Source organism: Anguilla rostrata, chromosome 1, assembly GCF_018555375.3.
Source record: "Anguilla rostrata isolate EN2019 chromosome 1, ASM1855537v3, whole genome shotgun sequence".
Classification (NCBI taxonomy): Eukaryota; Metazoa; Chordata; class Actinopteri; order Anguilliformes; family Anguillidae; genus Anguilla; species Anguilla rostrata.
This window is the reverse complement of record NC_057933.1, coordinates 9463004-9486296: the sequence shown is the minus strand read 5'-3', so window position 1 is coordinate 9486296 and position 23293 is coordinate 9463004. Positions and strand designations below refer to the sequence as shown.

Below are 23293 nucleotides of genomic sequence, written 5' to 3'. Positions count from 1 at the left end.
CGCATCAAGAACGGATAGGTTGTGTGATCAATGTTTGCATTTATTTAACTGTTCGTCTTCATATGCAACTTCCTAATGTGCCTAATCGCATCACCAGATGGAAACGCAGTGTAGCATTTCTTTATTAAAAAAATTGTATTCTCAGTATTGGGAAAATACTAAGAGTGAAAATGCGGGGCAGGTTACGTTTTGTTACAGGACCGTTATTTATGAATTTTAATATAATAAATCAGGTTTCTCCAGTACAGGTACCTTTCATTACAATAAACTTCTCACTATGAAATGACTTAACGCCTGTCTTGAGATGAGATGTCTGGGTTTTCCACGGTGTAACCTCAGCCCAAAGTGGACCCGGGCCCGCTGGTTCTGAAAACGACTTAAAAATCACTCAGCAATTTTCCCAGCAAGAACTTTTCTTGGCACGGGCGAGAGTTTTTAATATCCGTACGCTTTACTTCCATTTCAGGCACCACCTGTTAAACATCACGGCTGGGAAAGGGGGGAAGGCCATGACGTAAGGGTACACCACGATCCAGGCCGCTCGGTTCAGTTTTCACCACGCAGATCTTCGGTCGGTGCTCTTCAGATGGAGGTTGTGCAAAAAAAAGTTCATTGTTACGCGGGCTGGCTCTAACCTAGATGTGTACACAGTAACGTAATGTGTCAGTATTGTGTGGTGCTGTGGGTGTAGTTTTATAATGGAGTTCAGTGCCATTTCATTTCTGTCTCAGTTGTCTCACTGAAATTAAAGTGACTTTATCTCCTTAGGTGAGACTTCACGTTAAAAAAAAAAAAAAAGTGGTGAAGTATTACAATATTTTTTATGATCACTGATAGATATTGATCATGGATAGATATCACTGAGATGTATTTATTACATTTCTCATTCACTTTTTTTTGTTGAAAAATCTTGATTATTTCTTAAACTTAAAAGATCACAGTCAGATGTTCTTCCCCCATTTAATAAAAACTCAATAGTGCTTCACAAATGGTGACATAACAGAATATGGAAGACAGTTAATGGAAGTTTGGAATTGTGTTGCTGTGTTCTGCCCTTTTTTCACAACTTGAATTAGCAACAAAATGTTACAATAGAAATCTCTTTGGTCAGACCCAGATAGGACCAACTTCTTGGTCACCTGTGCGAAAAACCTATACAGAACATTGACATGGAAAATAAAAATACAAAAAAAAAAACATGATTTCTTTAGACTTGTTTATACAGCAAAATCAAATTTACATGAACGTTCCAACGACTAAATGCGGATGGAGCTCCTTAAAGTTCAATTAGTACATTCTACAAATGTAACAGTCCACCAAGTCCACAATTTATTTTATTTTTTTTTAAACACGTAAGCGCTCTTACATCACAAGCCACTGTTTTACGAATAGAAGCTTTTTGGAGCAGAACTCTGCTCTTTAGGTGTATTTACCATGCAGCAGTAGGCAGAGAGAAGTCCTCAGGTAAACATCCGGCATGTAAAACAGGGGAAACTGCGAGGCGTTCGAGAGTGACTCATCTTTCCCCTGCCACCAAACAGGTCAAAGGGTCTCCTTCCATTTACAACGATCTCTAATAGCATGCAATCTAGAACTGTCGCCACGATAACCACAGAACAGCGCGTGTGTGTGCTTTAGAACTCTGCTGGAACCTTCACTGTGGAACATCGCTGGGGGAAAGGGAGGGGGTGGGTGGGGTGGGGTGGGGTGGTGGGCTTCCAATAGCCCGGCTCACCTGTAGGGCAGTAAACAAGTATGCCCCCCCTGCCCCAGCTTGCACATTTCCAAAATCCTTCACTGGTTCAACTCTCTGTTTATTTTTGTGTACATGTTTACAGCAGAAAACGTGCAAAGAAACGACTCGGATGGGGAGGTTTATTTAAGGACGCTTTTATGAGTTTGCCGCAGGAAATGATTTTTTTTCAGCCGTGATCCCAGCCTCTTCCGCCGTCCTGTTATCACCAGCCGATCGGTCCTCCATCTGTGCTCAACTCCCGAGAACATCAAAGGTGTGAATGCGGATCGCCAGTCAGATGCGATAACGATGTGTGAGGTCGGCTCCGTTCCTCAAGCGCGTGCGCGTGTCTGGTCTGACGCGCGCACTGGGACGAGCACAAGCCTCGCGGTCACCCGGTGATGTCAGAGGGTTACAACAGCTGAGCGTACGGCACAAAGATACGGCACCCCATTACCAAAGCACTCCTTCATAGGGGGAAATGCAGCCTTGGATATAGAAACGCGCCAAACGGGTGTACAGGTGCCAGGAGCTGTCAGCGGTACTGCAGTTGCGTTTATCAGTAAATATGCTGTGCACACAGTGCCTGATTATGTAGAAACATTTAAATGCAAAATTTTCAGAAACAAAAGCATTAAAGTATATTTTAATTTTAAGAACTCCTACCTTACCAGAGATTTAATGGAGAACCTATAATGAAGATAACAGAATAAATAGTTATTATCCCTAGGCTTTTTTTTTTTTTTTTTTTAAAGTTGCATACTTCAGATGCTGGATTCTAAACATTACAGATTTTTTAACAGCACTTAACTTAAACATTGCATTGAATACAAATGAAATGAACCCGTGTGATCAAGCAACTCTACTTCAACTCAGCTGAGTGAACAGCTCAGTGCCTTTTTTTAATGGCAGCTTATCTACTTGGAAAGACAACAGCAAATATTCACCTGTGCAGCCCTGTATTTTGTACAGTCTCACCCCTTATCCTTTAAAATGATTATGTACATATGGGGTTGGTTTTTTTTTTTGTTTTTTTACCTTGAAACAAAGGAGAGAGAAAAAACACTGGATAAATTAAGTTTGAAAAATAACAATGACGCGTGATTTCCATTGTTTTGAAGCCTTGCCCCATCAGTAGGGGATTCAGCTTGTAGTGTAGTGGATCCCACTTTGTTCCCATTTTAGCTATATAGTAGTGAATGCGTTACTAGACTTGTCCTGTCAATCAGAGAATAATAAAAGAGTGCCCAGTGGGTTGAGGATGCTCCGCCCCTCCCTCTCTCTGTCCGTCATGCTACGTCGTGGTGACCCAGAAGCCCCTGCGGTGCACTGCCCAGGCATTTGGGGGGCGCGCTTCAGTTCCTCTTCCTGTCCTGCTCCTCGGGGGGGTCGGCCTGGTGGCCAGGGAAGGCGTGGTGGTACAGGGGCCTGTGGCTGGCGGCCGCGCTGTACAGCTTGTAGAGAGCCTGCCAGGGGGGAGACGGCTGCAACAGTAAGACTTTTTAAAAACGAGGGCACTCTGGGAGACGGCCATCTTTAAACGCTCATTTTAAACTGGACGCGAGACGAGTGGCAGGACACAGCCCACTCGATGCTAAAGTAAGACTGGGGCTGCCCAACCCTGTTCCTGGAGATTCTGCCGTCTTGTAGGATTTGACTCCAACTCTAATGAAGCGAAGCACACCTCATTCAGCAGCTAGAGATCTTCCTGTGCTGCTAATTAATAGAAGCAGGCGTGCCAGACTGGGGTTGGAGTTAAAACCTACAGGACGGTAATTATCCAGGAAAAGGGCAGCCTTGCTGTACACAACTGATTTCACAAAGTTGAAAAAAAATGTTTTTTTTAGTCACTTGCTATACACAGATATTTTAATTATAGCAGATTACAAAAATAAAATTGCTTGGAGAATATTGGAGTAATTTAGATCTGTCTATAAATCTTTTGTGGTTTGCTTTTGCCCACCAGGTGTCACTCTCTGTGCAATTTTCTCTTGGTTGTTTTGGCAGGAATTTCATAGGAAACTAATCATTAAATGCTTCTCTCTTTCATATCCATGTGCACTTTAACATCAGTAATAGGTTAATGTTTCTACTTCCTGCCTGGCAATATTGCAGTTTCCCAGGGAAATCGCAACCAGATAAAAATACAGCACTGGAACTGGAAAACTTGTGTAAGAAGACTCGATGCTCCTTTGAACACCCGCGGCTTAACAATGCAGTAACCAGGAAATAAATGGAACAGAATAAAAGTAAGAGGAAATGATTGTGCCAAGATTCAAACACAGTGAGGCAAAAATACATCCTTGGCAATACCAGAGATGGTGGCAAGCCTTTCCTTACCTCGTTTGTGCTTCCCTGTGGGGGGGGCAGGAGAGAAAGAGAAGAAAGAGAAGCCTCAGAATTGGTCGATAACAAGCCTGAGTCAGAGTGTGCACATTAGAGACCCCGCAGAGTCGACTGCAGAATCCCTGCTTGGGATTCGTCACGGCAAGGCCCCGATTTACCTTCGAGTGGCACCAGCAATTTACAAAAGACTTCAGCTGAGCTAAGAGCGGAACACTTGTCTGGAAAACGCCTAGCTGAACGTGTTGCTTACGATGGAAGGCTGTCGCTAGGATAAGCCAGAGCGACGGCTCTTAAACTGTGGTCCTCTCTAACAAGCTACAGACAGGGGGCGTGGCTACAGGAGTGATGAGAGGGCTGATGTAGGATTTATGATAAACGCGGGTTAATGGGAATTAAGACAACTGCCGCATGTGAGCGGAATGTATGTATGTCTTCACCGTGGGAAAGTGTGCAGCTACAAAACCGGATTTCTTTATTTATTCTCCGGGACTTGACGAACCATTAATTGAGGCTTCCCACACCTTTCATGTGGCCTGGCAAAAAAAGGAACCGCTCAGACCCTGGGGAGAACCGCGAGACAGTCGCCCTCCAGTGGTGTAATCGTTAACGGCTCATAAAGTCTTTAGTTGCATTAGCAGCCACACTATAATTTCGCTCCAGGATTGAGAGCCATATTGACTCAGCTGTGGTGAATCATTAGAGAACTCCACTGCATATGAAGCTGTGACTAGGAGTGCATACAGTACAATGACCCTGCAGGGTGATTAGGAGAGAGGCTGGACCGCTGGACTCAGTACGGGGGTGTACATTTCGCTGATATCGGGGACCGTCGGATCAGAAAGGGGGGCGTTACCTGGTCCCACAGCGCTCCGGCCACCTGGTCGATGACGGCCCCGAGCTCGCGGTACTCCCCGGAGTAGCGGATGTAGGCCCAGGTGCAGAGCGTGATGAGCGCCAGGCCCAGGATCATGTTGCACACGCTGGCGATGATGTCCACGCCCACGAAGCCCGTCACCCCGGCCACCACGTACATGACGAAGATGACGACGAAGAGCGTGGCGGGGGTCCTGGCGGCGTGGAAGATGTTCTTGGAGTCGTTGTGTTTGATGTACTGGACGAAGACCTCGTCGATCTCCGCCTCCAGCTGCTGCAGGTAGCGGCGGCTGAACTCCTCCCCGCCCATCTTCTTCACCCCCCGGAACAGCTGAAGCGCCTCCTCCCGGATCTCCCCGTGCCTCGCCTGCAGCTCGCTGGGGGCCAGGAAGGGCCGGTCGCCCCCGCACACCTGGAGGAGAAAGAGAGAGAGTGAGAGAGGAGCAGAGAACATCTGAACACCCAAACGTCTGCACCTCAAATACCCTCATCCACCTGTGCAGTCGCAGACTCAACCAGCAGCAGAGTAACTGTACCTGGAAAACATAGAGCCACACTGTTTCACTAGCCATAACTACTGTAGCTTTCAAGCTATTCTATCTGTGATTGTAAGGTATGTTTTAGCGTAGCTAGTTGTCTTAAGGACATTCCATTCTTTATTTATTAATGCTGTTTATTGTAATTGAATTGTGTAGTGGGATTGTGGTTTCCTGCCTCCCTCACCCCCTCCATCTTCTTGTTGTACAAGTCCCTTGCTGCTGCCACCGCTGCGAGGTTATTGGCCTCTGCTGTAGCCTGAAGGACAGGGAAGGGGTCACAGGTCAAAGGTGAAATAGGTGTACTGACTTACTGAAGAACTGGACTGGGGGGGAAGGTCAAAAGCAAATAAAAGTGATCACATGGTGAAACCCACACACTATGTTAATAAACACCATAACCTGGGATGAGGAGAAGAACATGCTCTGCAATGTCTGTATTACTGGCCAAAGATATCTCCTTTGAATAATTACACGTGGGCTTACATTTTAATCCCCCTTTATTATACAGAGTAGCTATTGTTCTGATGAGAAAAGTGAATACCTGCAGCATGGATTTTGGATGAGGCAGCTCCTCTCCCTGGTAAATCTTAATGTAAGCCTGTAAAAAGCAGAGGATTAATCCCTACTGACAAGTCCATTTGTGCGTAGAGGTCAAGTTCTTGTAATGAAACACTATACAGGAAAGTGTTAATGAGCAGTTTGAAAGAATAAATGGCAGTGTTTTATTTTGAGAAATTGTGCGGTACTTTTGATGATCAAAAAATGTCACATAATATTGCCTTCTGAGCTTGTCATCTGTGATTAAGTTGTGCTGTATTCAGTTTTTTTTGGCCTTATTTTCATTCCTGGAAAAATAAAAAAGCTTGAAGATAATCAATAATACAACAATATAACCATGTCTTGCTTGCAATGTATGATAAAATACTGATAAAATAATTCAGACATAATATATCCAGCATGGAATCACTGTGTTTAGGTATAACTATATACTTGACATTGCTGGCAGTTCAGACAAGCCCATATCTGTCCTTTCCTGAAAGTGGGATTTAGAAACATGATTTGTGAAAGACTCAGAAAGTAACATTTGACATTAGCTCAGTATGACTGCCGTAGCCTTTGAAGAGAGCCTCTTCACAGGTGTGTTAGCTAACGCTAACTCGGCGCTGGCCCAGAGTGACAGGCTTACTTTGAAGTACTCCACCAGGCCGCGGCAGGTGATGTTGTTGCCGTTGATCTCCTTCACGTCCAGGTTGCGTGGGCTGAGCAGCCAGGGAACCAGCACCAGCAGGTTGTTGATGAACTCCTGGTCTATCTCTGCACACACAGGCAGGGGGGGAGGGAGAGACAGGCAGAGTCAGGCAGATGCAATGAACTCCCACAGCATCCTGTCATGGCTGTTACCGGTGATCAACAGTACCTGGATGGAACTTGTGGTACTTGCATTAACCCTTTGAAGAGTAGGTTTTTTGAAATGTTTTTTTTCTCTCCAGATTTTTAAGTCAGTGTTCTAGAACTCTCCTCCATTTCATTAACAGCAGTGATTGTTACATCAGCATTAGAATGTTCAGTTAAGAACATTCCATTCACATATTTGTGACCTTACACCTTAAGGGGTTAATCAAGTACAAATCTGGAGACAAATACATAATAAGCTCAGTTCTCTGTCTGATTTATAGGCCACTGTGTGAAATCAAATGCAATACATCATTATTTAAACTGTAAATAATACATTTAAAAATATGAACGAAAATCATTTAGTGAACTGTAATTGTGGGTACATTTCTGAAATACAATTTGTTGATTGCTAACTGAATTTGCTCAGTGGGAGATGCTGAAAACTGGTGGTATGTCCGTGCTAATGTTCTGTATTCAGCGATCAAGAGGTTCAGCAGCATGCAGTGTCTTTTCGGGGGCGTACCTTTGAGCCGTCCGTCAAAGTTTGGGTTGGTGGCCACCTTGAGGCCAGGGTGGGGCATGAGGAAGCAGGATATGTTTGTGAAGCAGGAGTGGATGTGCTTGCGGACGTTCTGCAGCTCCTCGTGCTGGTTCTCGGAAATCTGCAGCGGGACCACGCCCAGACAAGATACATTCATTACAATCATCATCAGACCTCTTCACTTAGTGACGATGAAAAGCTGCCTTCCTTAGGTTATTATCACAAAATCGAATCAAGCAAGACAGCAGTATCTCTGGAGGCCCGACAGACTTGCAAACAGTCTGCATCAATCCCCAGTGACTTGCAGTTTACATTAGCTGGCCTGGTGCCATTCAAATCTGTTAACAGCCTGATGGATGAGGCGATTGAGCTGGCACTCTTGTCAGTCCATTCCCTTATTTGTTATGATACCTCAGCTGCCACTCTGCAAAAACAACTGCTGACCTTGAGCCTCTTTTCCAGAAACTGCATGCCTCCCTCCTGTCCGTAGGAGAATTCGTAGGGAAAGCTCCAGTCTCGAACCAGGAAAATCATCGACTGAAAAAAATAAACAAAACTCAATTCAAATCACGTTCCTCCTGAACACTCACACAGTTCCGCTGAATTTGCAATATCAAAGAAAATATAATATATATATAGGTGAGAAATACCCACAATGAAAGTAGGCAAGTCCACATATAACCCAAATCATGACAAGAGAGATGAAATACCTGGAAAGGTTTCAGGAATGTTTCTTCCATGGCTAGTCTGCCATACTCAGTGAAGAGCTAAAACAAAAAACAGCACGATCAGGAGAAGAAAGAAGAAGGCATTGGTAAAAATGTATATATGAGTGTTTCAATCTGTGCGGCTTTCTGAAAGAGCACCTGCCATAGAGCCATAGAATCTACCTGTAAGTGCTGAAGATCGTCTTCCTGTACGTTCTGAGAGATGTTGTACACCTGGAGACACACGACCACCACGCATTAAAGAGGATAATACAGAAACAGCAGAAATAATGCAATTTCTAAATGTATAAATCTCCAAAAGGGCCGTGTGTCAGTAGGCTATCAAGTATTTATATTTTACAACTATACTGGTTGGTGTGCATATTTATGTACCAAAGCACATGGGGAGAGTGCAGCGATCAAGTAAAGCAGCAGTACCTGCATGGAACTTATCATGGTGCTGAGAGCAAACACGGTGGCAGAGTCCCTCAGTGTTGACTGGCTATCAAAGGTGCCCTGCGTATCCATTAGCAACACCGCCACCTACAGGACAGAGAAAGAACCACAGGCAGGGTTGATTGCCCATCATTTCTTTTGAAGTTGCAAATAACGAAGCAGTTAAGCGGATGTCCTTATCTGACAGGGCAGTGTGTGACCGAAAGGTCATTTTAGGTCGCGTTCACCTTCCGGCCATCTGGCTTGTCCACCAGGAAGACTTCACTCCAGATCTGGATGCCAGTGGTCTCCCGCTCGGACCCGCCCCTCCAAGAGAAGCCGGTGAGCGGCTCGTCAGGTTCCCCCAGCCAACCGTCTGAGGCCTGCACATTTACACACAAGCCTGTATTAAATCTGCTGCGTTCAGTGGTCAACCATGAGAAACCTTCTCACATTTGTGCACACACACACACGTGCACACACGATCAAACACACACAAAATCACACACACGCATGCACGCACACATGACACACACACACACACGCACACACACATACACTCACGATCAAACACACACAAACACACAAAATCACACACACACATGCACGCACACATGACACACACACACGCACGCACACAAACATACACTCAAAAGGCTAAATCATTCATTCATCTCTGTCACTCCTGTGCCCGGCTCACCTGATTGTACATGTAGCGCAGCATGAAGTCCATGAGGAAGGACTTTCCCTTCCGGAACGCGCCGGCCACAGAGATGGCCACCACCTCCCGGTCCCGGACCTCCTCCGACAGCAGGATGCGGCTGAGCGCCGCCTCGTCCAGCTCGAAGGAGTGGTCGTCCTTGACGACCAGCACCTGCACGGGCCGCGCCCGTCCGTCGGGCTCCTCCTCCTCCGAGCTCCAGTCGTACTTGTCAGGGAAGGTCCCTGTCGCAGGATAGACCACACAAATGGTCCTGATTGCACAGGTCTAATGCCATCATCCTGGAATACTGTAGATTCAATTACCAAATGTAGGTCCTCTGTCAATATTAATATTAATGTTAATTGTGTAGTTTGAGTGTGTGAGTGAATTGTGTGCGTGCCCTGTGAATGACTGGCAATCTGTCCAGGGTGTATTCCTGCCTCTCACCTAATGCATGCTGGGATAGGCTCCAGCCCGTCCACAACCCTGACCAGGAAGAAGAGAGTCAAATAATATGGATGGATTGATGGATGGATTGTGTAGTTTTGTAATGTGAAATCAACAAGCTGGAGGCGACAGAGGGACTGCTGTGACTAGAATCATCAACTGAACATCAGGGGGAAAGAGAACTGATTAAGCAGAACTGACTAAGCAACCAGACAGGATGTCAGGGGTTCCCAAACCTTACATTAGAAGGGCATTTAATTTTGCTCATATTATCATTTCATTTTCAAATTATAGTCAAAGGCTAATTCAATTACCAAAAATTGCCTCAAGCCAGGCACTGGACTTAATTGGTTAATTGGCTTAATTAACTTATTGTGAATTATGCTGTTATGCAGGGGGGGGCTTCCTCAATCAGACCTTTTCTTTTTAACTCCTGTTCCTCATCATCCATCCAAATGTGTGTCTTTCTCACAAAAGACAAGAGTCAAGCTAATGACTTAATGAGGCAAATGCATCTCTGATTGGCTCAGGGATCCCCAGTGAGTTTTCAGGATTGTACATGTAGAATTTTGGCAGGCATGTTCCAGAATCTCTTCCGCTTCCAAACAGACAATTACATTACTGGATCAGTTCCCACCAGCTGACTCAATGGGAAGCACTGCCTTGGTGTGCACTCTGTTTAATAGGGAAAACAAGGTCATATTTAACTGCTTCATTGATAACCGTTAATCACCACCAGATTTAAATTCTCATTTTGAATCTTTTGGTTAGATTTACAGTTTGAAGGAAAAGCCCACAAACACACTGGTGTTTTCAACAGCAATTTTGTGTGATCTTCACTTCTTGGATTGGCAGAGATCGAGGTCATCTCCAGTCTTGTGTCATGATATTTTTACTCCAGAGAGTGAAACAAAGGCCATTTAAAATTCTTAATTAGTGAATTAAGTGGAAAGAATCTGTGAAAAAACCTTTTCCCGGGTCATGGCTAATGAAAGCCTGAAATGCTTTATCATGCACCACTGCCTAAGGATCATTCGGGGGCACATAAAGACGGCGCTGACATCACACGGATACGGATCGATAGATCCCAGAACTCAGCTAAGTGGTCAGCGGGGTACCCGGCACATTGAGTCACGTGACCACGCGGGCTAATCGTCTTTTCACATTGCAAGAGCACGCGTTTATGGGAGAGGCTTCCAGGCAAGGACTCGGAGTGGCTGTCCTGTTGCTCCTCTCCCCCCCCCCCTCCCCTACCGTGCTGTGTCACTGGCAGAGGCAGCACTGTGTAGAGGCCCTGCCACTCCTCAACTGTGAGGAGAGTCCACATATCAGGCATTCTCAGCACTCTGGTAAACATGGCTGCCATGCTATCTTCAATGTAAGATGTAAGATAGGCAGGGCAGTGCCTGAATGACCTATATATATATATATATATATATAGACATTATTTGACCATTTTAATTCCTTTATAAAACAACAACAAAGCCAACTGAATGCTAAAAGCAACCGTGGAACCAGATATATAATGAAAGCCGCTCCCTCTGGCTGCTCTACACTGGGTCAAACTTCTGGAATGTTCATGGAGAGCCAGGCAGCTCACGCTGAGCAGAGCAGGACAGGAAAAGTGCAGTGAGTTTGGAGAGTACATTTTCCACAAATTATTGTCTTGGAATGGTTTAGACAGGGTCGGTGTATGATGGTAATTTATGGCTCTGTGAAAACACAAGGCTTTCTTTATTCAGAAGGTAAAACATCACCCAAAATGTCATTAAACGCTGCCAACTTCAAAACAAAACCCCCAATAGCGAACAGGCTGTTATGAGAGGTGTTATCCTGGGCGATGACATATGCGTGAGTTGACAAATGACAACTCAGAGAGGAAAGAGACTGAGAGAACTAAAAGGCTTTTGACTGTAGCTGCCAGAGTCAGCAAATCTGGTTGTAAACATCTGACACGCGGAAAACAATGGCAGAGCAGCCATGCCAAATTAAACACAGCAGAGGATGCTGAATTGTCAAAGGGATTTTTTTTTAGCACTGGTTGCCGTGCCACTAAACTTATAATGTAAAGGAAATGATGACGTGGAGGTGTAACCAAAATACTCACTGGAAGAGGAAGAAATTTTGGCTTTTAAAACTGCAATTGCACAAGGCATATTTTTATATATTTTTAAAAAGCATATACTCCTTAAACTGGACAGGACTTCCATCCTGTTTTTTTGCTTTTCAGGCTCATTTGGTGTGTCTTTTACTCCAGTTTCAAATTGAAAAAATACACAGAAATGCATCCAAAACTCCAGAATGTCTGTGGAAATTTGAAAATGCATAACAGTACAGATACATTATATTTCAATGCAGGACAAAAAAACCTGCATGCGAATAATGCCCAAAATTTCATAATATAACCATAAATGGGTCTGTATTTATAAGTTTTGAAATGATGCTTTTTTTGATGGGCACATAGGGAGAGCTGCAATCAGTATCAACGGAACAACCTTCCTTCCACTTCTTCTGTTTTTTAACCTCTCCACATTGTCAAAAGCACGTGCTCCCGCCAGCAGCATCCAGTAATGACTGCACCCCTCTGAGTGCTGATCTCACAGAAGATGCTGACTTGCTTCTGCCAGTGAATCATTTTCCATTCTTAGAAAGGGCTTTGTGTATTCCAGCAGGTGTCGGAGACAGGTACACTATGACACATGCACTGATCCAGAATATCCCAGGTTAACATTGGTTATACATTGGGCCTTGTAGACCTGAAATAGTCCCCCAGGCTAAAGCAAATAGTCTTTGATTCTGACACTCCTGCCCACGGCATGCCTATAGGTATGTTTATACATCAAGTTCAAGGACATTTTGGTCAATGCATTAAAGATTAAATCTTTTTGTACCATTACATAACCAGCAGAGACAATGTACGACAACTTCAACTGTGTGCCTCAACATGGATGCTATCAATTAAAGGAGTGTCCTCAGCAATCACGTGCTAATAGCTGGTCCCTTGAATTTAGTTGATCTGTTCAGAATGTAGCACTACTCACCTTGTAAAGGTATATTTTTGGCAAAGTAAGAACTGGCAATAAATTATATACTTGAACAACTTGAATCAGCGGTTTTCAACCTTCTCCGATCTAGGGACCCCCACCCAGGCTCAAAGGCGTCCAGGGGATGCCCCATCATAAGTTAAAAAGGGTTATATGCATATATATTTTTTTTATTTTTTTTTTAAATATTAATTGGTTTTATATTTTTTAATATTTTCCCAAATCTGTATATAATCATTGCATATAGAGTCTGGCCAGGGAGCCCCTACAGTATCTTCAAGGACCCCCAGGGGCCTGCAGATCCCCTATTGAAAATGATAACCCAGGCTTTCAATAAATATCAACATAAAAGCGTATATTGTGATATTGCAAAAGGCTATAGCTCGAGCAAGATGTAAAAGGGCCAGGGGCACAAAACAAAACCCCAGCATTGCGGACAAAAAGCACAAGCACCTCCTAAATGGAAAGGCACACGTTCACACATTTTCAGTTTTAAAACATCCAACAGTCAATTTGATTTATCGTGTGAAACTTGCATTCTGCCTCTGGGCCCTGAGTAATCCCCATTTAAGGGTCAAGATCCTCCCCCCACACCCGGCCGTGCAAATCTGTAGGACTTTACATCCGCTTCTGTCTCATTTTAAAAGAAACAGAGTGATGTGTACGCCATTACAACATACAGAATGCCGGAAAGCAGAAATAGGAGGCATTAAAATTAATGCAATGTGCAAGAATAACGTCAATTATTTAAGACAAAACCCTCCCAGATTTCCTGGGCCTGGTCAGGGTGATTATTTGTGGGCCTGGGCTGGTCAGACTCCAAATGCAGAAGCACAGAAGCTTTAAGTGTTATCACAATCCTATCATATCTGTTCACTGTCACTGCCTGAAAACTGAAGCTGGCATGAAGATAACTGCAAAATGGCACAGGGGCTACTTTTCTGTATGTAGGTCAGTGCTCAAAACCTGTAAATAGAAATCATAAAAGTTCCATTTTGCCCCGTCCTTTCTAATCTCACAGATTTTTTATTGGGACTGTGTGATGCTGCATTTTACACAAAGAGGACTTAATTCACAAATGTGCGATATACACACAGTTCCGTACACAGTCATACTAATGCTATTACGAATTATGAAAAGACCAGTAGCACAAATGCAATAAGTACAGGTAGTAAGTAGCTTAATTTACGACAAGCAGTCAAACGCAGAAGCAAATCTTAAGGTGAGATGTCAACCATTGGTGCAGACCATTATTTTTAAACCCATGTCGTTCGTCTATTACTGGAACTGTGCATGATCTAATAATCTGATTTCACGTTGACTATTTCACATCCACGAATCTAGTAATACATAAAGGCGTTCGTACATAGCATTGTCATAACACTGACACGGGTATTTAAAGGCGTTGAATAAAAAACTAGATTATAGACTGACCTATACTGTGTATTTACGATGGAGTATTGTTGTCACGTCAGATACACAGGGCTGTGGTCGGGGCAAGTCTTGTCAACGACAATAATGTGAACATATACGCTCATTTAAGATTATTATTATTATGACGAAGCAATTTACACAATGAGAAATAGTACGCGTAATACAGCAGATGCTAACGAACGTCTCTCACATTATTTATGGTCAATGATCTACAAGCTACACGGATGTAACAACACACACATGCACAGACACAGAAATATCAGAGATGACAATAAATTAAAATTGTGTTTCGTCCATGGCAATTCTAATGTGCTCGTTAAAAAACGGCAACTCACCCCAGCTATCCCTGTCTTTGCGGTTTCTGGCCATGATGATGGAGGCTGTTGTTCTAATCCTCTGATTTTCTGTGTTGCTTTGGAGATCCTATCCTAGTCAGTTAACATGTAGACGTAGGAGGTTCTTTTTTTTCACTCGGCAGAGAAGATGCTCGCAGCTCTGGGAGGATGATGGAGCCTCATTCTCATCCCAAACATAGCCGCAGCACCTACTAACTCCCGCCAGGGGGTGTTCTTGGACTAATATAAAAAAGGGCCTTAAAAACAAACACATAAAATAAATATTTAAAAATGTAAGGTTTCACGTTTCGATAACCATACTTGTTGAATTGTATTTGTGTTAATAATTATGCATTTTATACCATACATGCATATTTTAGTTTATCGTTAATTTGGTAACTCCTATAGCGTTAACTTATTTTTAGACATTTTCAGAAGCCTTGCGTTTTTGCATTTTTGTAAAAGTGACTCTAGATGGCAGTGTAAGTCTCTTTACGATGCTTTGTTGTAATGTATCCGCGATTAGAATAACAAGACGTTCCTTTAAAAGGAATGCAGCCTGGTATTTGAACGCACTGCTTTGTCAACTAAGGAGAGGAGAGAAAATCGTTAATTTCGCTGAACTACCTCGTTTCGTCAGCTAGCTTACGAATGTTTTTATTTTATGAGTTTCATAGAAAGTTAAAATAAAAGTGTGTAGCTAGTTATCCATAAGGCTGTAAAAATGTCTGCGGTCATGATTATTTCCCCTTCGTAAAAAAAAATTCGACCATTGACATTGAGAACGCAGGCTAGCACTAGTAGTAGACTAGTACCTTCAATCAATTTTTTTCAGACTCCATTGAGAGTGAGAAGACTTGTCAACAGGAGGAAGTGACCTGCTTGTCAACGTCGAAAGCGAGGCGGGGTAGAGAGCTTAGCTCGCTGAGAGCGCCGATGAAGCGTCAGCTAAATAGACTATGCGAGAGCTAACGTTTGCTGCGGAATAAGTTTTTTATTGTTGGCTCAAATACTTCATTGGATTTAAAAATTCGACGCCGGTGATTTCAAAACATTTTGGAAATTATCCGAAAGGACGATTTTACCCGTGAGCATGGATTGCTTTTTTTAAAGATAGCGAGCTATAAACTGTAGTAATAAGTCAAGCAAGATAGCGAGCTAGCTACGTGTAGCTAACATTGCTGTGCTTGCCTTGTAGCAACTGGCTACATCGGATACAAATCCATCTGCTAGCATTCGGTGCTTGGCTCCAGAACTTTACTTGTTGCTAGCAAGTTAGTAAACAGATGTCCGAAACATTATTCATCTATTGGATACAGTCTAGTAAGCTAACTAGAAATGAGCTTGGCACTTACAAGTACCGCGTTTGATGTTTGCAGACTTGTCTAATCGTTTAAAATCAAGTTTAAAGTAAACGCTAGACTAGCTAGTGTACATGTGTTGGTTAGCATATTGAGTTAGTGTTAGCTCGCTAGCTCTAGCGGACTACCTGTGGGATTAGCTTTCTTATTGTTTAGCTATAGTCTAATTAACTTATTTGATTATTGTGACAACTAAATAGCCAGTGTATCTATGAAATTATAGCGATAGACAAGTAGTGCTATCTAACTAGCTGGCAAATTAACGGTACACATTAGCTGTGCAAGATAACGTTATCTAGTCTAACGATAACAAGCAAGATACCCACTTTATAAACTAACGTTAGACTACTGAATCGTTAATTTAAAGACGGGTATGGCAACCGCTAGTCAACATGCAAGTAGTATTGCCACGACTGAATATGGCAAGTTGTGAACGTCCAATAGTGCTGTGCAAGCTGATATACAAACAAAGAAAATAATAAAGACAATAGGTTGTGCTTGCTAGCGTTAACCCAGACTTCTGGCTTGCTAGCCTAATTAACGCATGTTTATTTTTGCCATGCAGTAACCTTAACGTTATTTGGGTAGTTTGTTCCAGTGTACTCATTGGCTACAAAGAAGTGGTGACTCCCGTGACATTTCAGATAACGCCCTTTCGCCTTTGGCATGCTACTAACGCTCGCTATCTACCAGTGTGTAATGTAAGCTAGTAAGGTAACATTAGCTGGGATTGTAGCTAGTTAGCTGTTTGTACTTCACACTCCCTTTTCTTTCCCCCCAGCAGGAAATGGACCAGAAGCCATATTTGGAAACAGAAGCTGTGTTACTTTAGAAACCGAGAAAACCAGTCATACATTGCTGGAGCAGAAGATTGTCGTTTCCTTACAGTCTGTCTGGTTAATGTAAAGCGCAGGACGAGACCATCATGGATGTTTTCTCCCGGCCCAGCGGGGAAATTCAAAGGAGAAATCCACAACAGGATTTTGAGCTTATTCAGCGAGTTGGAAGCGGTACATATGGAGACGTGTACAAGGTATTTATCCTTTAATTTCATTGTGGAAATTGGCAAGTTAATCGTTAATTATATGTTATATGTGTCGATAATGCACGTGTTCAGTTTTGCTCACACCTCTTAAGAATTTCACACATCGTTCACAATGCATCGAGCACCTACACAGCTGTTGCGTTTGCACTGACAGTTCAGCCAGCGAAGTTAGTGAGTTCACGAAGTGCGGTTGGATATTCTGCATTCAGACAAGTTAACGGGGAAAAACAGTTTAATTCTAAAAGGAAACAACGACTGCGAATGAGAGCGTTAAAATGTCATTATTAAATTTATTTTCCAGGTCCTAGCAACAGTCTTTCATCGAGTCTTTGCATTTGGTTTTCTTCACGTGTTGTTTAGTCTTACATAACCTGTTCATTTCCGATGGCACTTCAGTAAGCGGTAATATCGGCTGCTTCTGTTCCAGCGTGAAACTTTGTCACCTGTGGCCATGGAGGTATTATCACAGTGTTTGCTCGTATATTGCAAGTTCCGGCACAGTGGCTATAAACAAGAGAGTCTTCACTGCACTCTGTCTATGACGTGCGTGCATACAGTTTCAAAGATACATTTCCACTGTAATGTATTAACGGCTGAAAGCCTATCACGGGTCTCATATAATGTGAACATAGCTAGGAAAATGGTGGTGGTTACATGTTCTCAATGTGAGGGTTTCTAGCTGTATCACTAATATAACCCGTAGTCATTTTTTAAAAACTATTAGATATACATGATTGTGCAAGACGATTGGTTTTCATACAGAATGATTGTAATGAGCAGATGCCCTTTGCATGATGCATATTTGCTGTTATTTGTACAGTGTGTTTTTGGAAAGTGGGGTAAAGTCTTTATGTGGTTTGATTAATCATTCAGAGCAACAAAAGATGTGTATGAACTGTGAAGAGCTCAGGTCAGGGTCATATTTCAGGTGTCTACTGCTTCCTAATGGGACCTTTGTAATGGTGGACAGTCTGGTTTGTGTTGTCCTTATAGACTACAGCGGTGGCTATGCATTTTAAGAGGATTTGTTTAAGAGTTCAATAATGTTTCAAAACATGAAAGGGACAAATTATTGAGCATCTGTTGAAAAGATTCTCCCTTGTTTCCAGCTGTTGCAGAGCAAAGGCAAGTGTTCGCTCAGGCAATCGAACAATCAAGTGTTTCCTCCAGTACCCAAATCTCTGCAAAACGGTTGCACCATCAGATCATTTGAATGGCTATATGTGTGACCCCGCCTTGCTAATTTGAGTTGACCAATATGTAAAAATCATTGACCGTGTAAACAAATAAACTTAACTCCTACACTTCAATCATTGTTTAAAACTTTTTGTCAGTCCCAGCTATAACGCATCATCGTTAGATGAAACCTAATGCCATTTGTACACTTGCCTAGCTTCACTTAAACCCCAGAGTTTACATAGCTTATCCCAGTGTAACTAATCCTGGGCTGTAATCGTGAGTTTCTGCTGATCTTTCCCAACCCTGTACGTACGCAACCTGGCGAGGCCCAGCGCAGTGGAAGAGTGTTTATTTTGTTGTTGTTCTGTGAGGAATCGTAAGTGTCTCAAAACGCTTCCTCACGATTTAGCAGCGCCGAAACGTTCAGCTGCTTTTCTTCAATAGGGCATTAGCTACAGAGCAGAGGGGAGGGATAGAAAGCGAACTGAATGACTGCTGTTTTCTTTGGGCTGCGCTGATGTGATGATCCGCCAATTCCTGGAGAATGCAAAGAGCCCCTTAAGAGTGGCATTCAGCAGATGCACTGATTAAGCGATCTGTTCTGTGGGCGAGCTGCTGGCCGTGCAGACGGAGAGCCGAGCTGCAGACACAAGGTTCTGCTTAGTTCTGCAGCAGACCACAGTGTGTGTTCTCTCAGACAGCGCAGCACTGATGCATTAAGTTATTTATTGGCCAAGTGAAGCCGTAAACTCAATTTCTGATCATGCAAATGCAACTTGGGCTTGTCTGTTTCCAGATAACTTGAAGTTGTGGTCAAGCTATTTGTGACTGCTGCCAATTCAAGTAATAATTGTAGGTAATGCTTAGTAACGTTTAACCACTGCTGTGACGCATAATAAAAACTGACCCATTGTCATTTGGGATGGAACTTGGATGGTTTAAGTGATCCACTATTGATTTCACCTTTGAGAATTTAACAGAAAGGCTAAGAGCCGTTTTGCATCGCACTGTAGCTGACAAGGTGTAGGGTAGGTATGCCAGAACTGCCTAAAGTTAGCAGAACCAATACTTTTCTGTTTTTATTATACATTAAGGCATAATTTATCCCTTTCCAAAAGGGCTATTCCAAGCTAGGTCTTCACTGATGTAACTGTATTGCTTTGTGTTGTATTCGTGCTAGGAATAACTCTTATCCTCTGTGCATTGTTTATATTTTTGTGTATGTGAAGAGCTCAGACTGAGGCAGTCGGGTAAAATGCTGGTCTGTAGTTCAGCATTTTCTGTAGTGTAAAATGAGCAGAAGCAGACTTGCATAAGGATTACTGTCAGAAGTGCACATATTGGTCCTATTCTGTGACTGATTCAGCCAGTCACTGCAGCCCTGCCGTGCTCTACAGAACTGTATTTCAACCGGTGTGCTGTGGAAAAATTTCAAATTCCACCACAATTGAACGTGTGTGTGTAATGTTTTAGTGGTTAATGGGATAGTGGTGTGCCGTGGAATTTTTTTTGGTTATGAAAAGTGTTATGTCACAGAAAAAAGGTTAGGAAACCCTGTTGTGCAGGGCATTTTCTGTTGATGTTGAATTGTGTAGACAGCAGGCCTGGAAGAAACCCTGTTATCTTCAAGCATCACTAAGGGTCACATTTAGAAGGAAAATAGGATTGTAGCAGGAAAACTATCAAGTAGCCCAAGGTCTTTGTCACAAATAACAGAATTTTTAAGTAAGCATTTTTTAAAAGTTCATTATGCGATTTTGAGAAATGCATCGATTTGCTATTGAGTTTTGCAAATTAAAGTGGAATTTTTCTGAAGGTTTTTGTATCTTCTAGAAACTGATGGCTAAGCTCATATCTATGTGTTGTGTACACAAGTCTAACTGGCACCCGATTTGTAGTGGAAGAGATCATGATAAGATAACACGCAGCAGGTTTTAAGTTCAGGCAGTACGTGCGTCTGTGTTTATATAGCGATGAGGTCACATACAGGAAGTGCTGAAAGTTATTTGAAAGTGCAGATAGACCGCAATCCCTGCCATGCTCCTGGATGCTCTACAATCGCATGGGAAGATTAAGCTGCAGCTCTTATCTCCTACTCTAGTGTAGTAGGTCCAGGGCTACTATGAGGCCCTTTCACACTTGGCAGCAGAAGCTGGGTTGAACAGTTATGCCAGTTCACAATCCAAGCCCGAAAAGCCGAGGCATTTTGTCTCTATCAGGAAGCCAATTCTCAACATGTGACAACACAGGAAGATGTTCTGTGGTCAGAATGTGGGGTTTGAGCTTTGCATCATGGGTAAGGGGGCAATACTGGTTGTATTTGTGTTCAGAAATACTTTTAGTCCAATATCCTTTTTTTCTTCTCTGGAAGAACCGGTGGACTTTAACTTGGTTTTAATGGAGTGAATGTCTTTGTGCAGCAGGATCTGTATGTCCTCTAATAACAGGTCAAAAGTTATGAAAGGTGTTTGAAACATTACTGCTCATTTTAAACTTCAGAGTAACAAAGAAATTTAAAATGCAACTGTGTCTCGTATCATGGAAAAACTTAACTTTTTTTGTGGCCAGTGTGAACATAGTGCTCGTCAGAATTTTACAAACCTACGGGAATAAATGAATTCACTGTTGTACTGACTATAGGCGTTGTTAAGAGGGGTGTAGCCTCCCGTCCCTCCAGTGTGTGTTTCTGTGAGCCGTTACCCATTGTGTGAAGTGCGAGCGAAACTCCGAGGCCTAGCCCAGGCGGACGACCTACAGAAGGCACCGCGTTCCCCACACAGTGCTGCCGAGGGCCGTGGCACACTGAAATACCATCAGGCCCTTGTCTAAACACGCACTCCCGTGCGTGAGCTCTCGGCCCAGCTGACATCGGAAATAGTTCGGATTTTTTTTTCCTGTTGTGGGGGGGGGAGAGTTTTTTTTTTTTTTTTGCAGTTGTGGCGCGCGCTTTTCCACATTCGGAGCCTGAGCCAGGGGGGACTGGAAGCGCGATCTCTGGGCTCGCGGCCGGAGTGCTGGGAGAAGTGCCGGGTCGCGTTTCCACTGCATTTCCTTTCACAGAGCCGCCGCCGCCGCCACCAGCCCTGAGGGGCCAGCCAATCAGGGGAGAGACGGCACTCACTCCGTAAAATAATACATTTAGCCAGCTGCAGTGAAATATCTGGCACGGGTTGCAAATAGTATGAAGCTCTTATCTTTCATCTCTCTGAAATTACACTGCCTTGTCGATTGTGACTCGCAGTTAATTTCAAAGTGTCGCGCCTAATGGTTTCAAAGTACAGTTTAAATAGAAGAGTACATAAAATTGAGAGGGTTGGCCAAATTTGGCACCTGCAGCAACAGGTTATACGTGAATTGATCTCACATTTTGGGTTGATGTACACAATTGAAGATCTACCTGTCAGTTTGTCTCCTACTACGTTTTATCTTAGCAAACAGGAGTTAGATTGAATAGACCTGCTGACAGTCGATATTTACAAGGGAAATCATCCTGTCCCATTTAGCAAGCTTTTAAAAAAATGAAAAAAAAACTGATGTCAAGTCAAACAAGCAAAACGGCTTATGTTGTTTCAAGGAGTCCAGGAGTCTGGTGTTCCCAAATGGATCCTTAAATGTCACATGATGCTGCTACTCCCTGCCTGTCATAATGGCTTTGAAACCCCGCCTTCATGTAGTCCCAGACCACAGTCAACAAGAAAGCCATTCTCTTTATTGCTGCCATTGCTCTTCATTCTGGCACAAAATGCTAGCTAGCTACATCAGCAAGGCCCACATATAGGGCCCACAGCTGAAGGTTACTGGCTGATAAAAGTCATCATCTTGGGCAAAAGTTGTTTTCCAAATTTGATTGAGACCATCGTCTCTGAAACTTGACATGTCACTTGGTATTAACACAATTTGTGTTGTGATTTTTGAGTTGTCGTAGTCGGCAGGATTTTCCCTGTGTCATTGCCCCATAATGGCTCTTCAGGTTGATTCGGTGTCTGCAAGACTGCCTGGGACAGTTAAGCTAGCAATGGAGGCTTCTCAAACATGTCCGCACAGCACAGCTCGTACCACAGAAGACGTTAATGCTAGTCCGTCCTTCCTGAATATACAGGTTAGGAAGTACTGATGATACAGGCTCACAGTTTTAGTTTGGCATTTTAGACTGGGAGCAAAGGGAACCCTGGGTAATAAACATGTGCTTAAATGATGTAAACATAACTTTGATGTTATGTTTGAGGTGAGTTGCCGCACTGAATTTTTTTTTGTTGGTTTCATGCAGTGATTTGTTTAGTCGGCTGCATTGTCAGTGCGTGACCCTGTTTAGTGATGGTGTACAGGCTGGGGTTCCAGTCATCAGACTTGAAGCTGAACGTTGATCTAGGCCAGCTGTGGTGTATTGCACAACGTCATGTGTCCTCCTTCAGCTGTGCTACTGTGACATGAATGCCCGTACCATTGACGATGGATTTGAGTCCCTTTTGCGCTATTTGAATTTAAGAGAACAAGAAGGCAATCAAAAATGCAGTGGCTTTGTTTAAGATGTTTTCATGTGCCGAAATACTTCGTCTGGGTGTGGGCTTAAAGTTGATTTTATTAACATGTTGGAGGCCCAAATTCACCATCAGATGCTCCCAGAGAGAATTACAATTATTTTTGTAATCTTTCCCTTACAGTTTTGACTAATAAGACAGGGAAAGTCAGGGACAGTTTTATCCAGCCGACGCTCTTGATCTGCACGGCCGTTGCTGGTGCATTTTCATTGAACTGACCTTGTGCCTTGAGCGGTGCTCACTTCTCTTTTATCTCGTCCAATCAGAAAGCAGACGCAGCTGAGGGTTCCCAAAACAATGAGCAGTAATTTTGAGTAGAAAGTGAACCGGTTTAAGCAGGAAGGCCTGTTTGAAGGACAAGCATTAATCCCCTTTCTCAGAGCGCAGGGGCGCATCCTCGTTTGAGGTGTGGAAAAGGGCTGTGTTTACTCTGTTATGAAACGCACGTAGCCTCCCGACACGCACCCGCCCTTGTCTGTGTGTAAATGCCAGCCTGTCTCGGGCTGTTACCGGAACTTTCTTTCGATATTGCCTACGAAGGAACTATGACTAATTCTGCCACTCGTTTATTGACTGACAATAAAATGAAAATGGCTTCGGCTGACGCCTTCCCAATTCCCCTTTTCTCATCTCTTG

General features: G+C 43.3%; 2 protein-coding genes across 4 annotated transcripts in view; one reads left to right on the top strand and one right to left on the bottom strand.

Moving 5' to 3' along the window:
- Positions 1 to 944: 944 nt before the first annotated feature.
- On the bottom strand, positions 945 to 14806 carry atl1 (atlastin GTPase 1). Of its 2 annotated transcripts, none has more exons than XM_064320970.1 (14): positions 14535 to 14806; positions 9272 to 9516; positions 8820 to 8954; positions 8575 to 8679; positions 8320 to 8370; positions 8140 to 8196; positions 7874 to 7966; positions 7412 to 7550; positions 6680 to 6807; positions 6035 to 6091; positions 5678 to 5749; positions 4935 to 5366; positions 4076 to 4090; positions 945 to 3219 (listed from the first exon to the last, which is right to left on the bottom strand). In XM_064320970.1, exons 1-14 carry the CDS (start codon positions 14566 to 14568, stop codon positions 3091 to 3093), a joined length of 1692 nt encoding a protein of 563 aa, XP_064177040.1. In that variant the 5' UTR covers positions 14569 to 14806; the 3' UTR covers positions 945 to 3090. The 2 variants fall into 2 exon arrangements, with proteins under 2 accessions (XP_064177040.1, XP_064177049.1); XM_064320979.1 differs by having other exon boundaries at positions 945 to 3201; positions 14535 to 14800.
- Positions 14807 to 15090: 284 nt separating this feature from the next.
- The window catches only part of map4k5 (mitogen-activated protein kinase kinase kinase kinase 5), a 50465-nt gene continuing 42262 nt past the window's right edge, over positions 15091 to 23293 (top strand). The window contains exons 1-2 of one of the 2 annotated variants that reach the window (XM_064320941.1): positions 15091 to 15621; positions 16680 to 16928. In XM_064320941.1, the coding sequence (XP_064177011.1) occupies positions 16821 to 16928 (108 nt within the window). In that variant the 5' untranslated portion in view covers positions 15091 to 15621; positions 16680 to 16820. Of the gene's footprint in view, positions 15622 to 16676; positions 16929 to 23293 lie in introns of both variants that reach the window. The other variant, XM_064320950.1, reaches the window with a different exon arrangement.

Excerpts from the sequence above, each read along its gene's own strand:
- atl1 (XM_064320970.1), bottom strand. The coding sequence starts at position 14,568 with ATGGCCAGAAACCGCAAAGACAGGGATAGCTGGG. Across the intron at positions 5,750-6,034 it reads ATCCAAAATCCATGCTGCAG|GCTACAGCAGAGGCCAATAA; the intron begins GTATTCACTTTT and ends CCTGTCCTTCAG. Across the intron at positions 5,367-5,677 it reads ACAACAAGAAGATGGAGGGG|GTGTGCGGGGGCGACCGGCC; the intron begins GTGAGGGAGGCA and ends TTTCTCCTCCAG.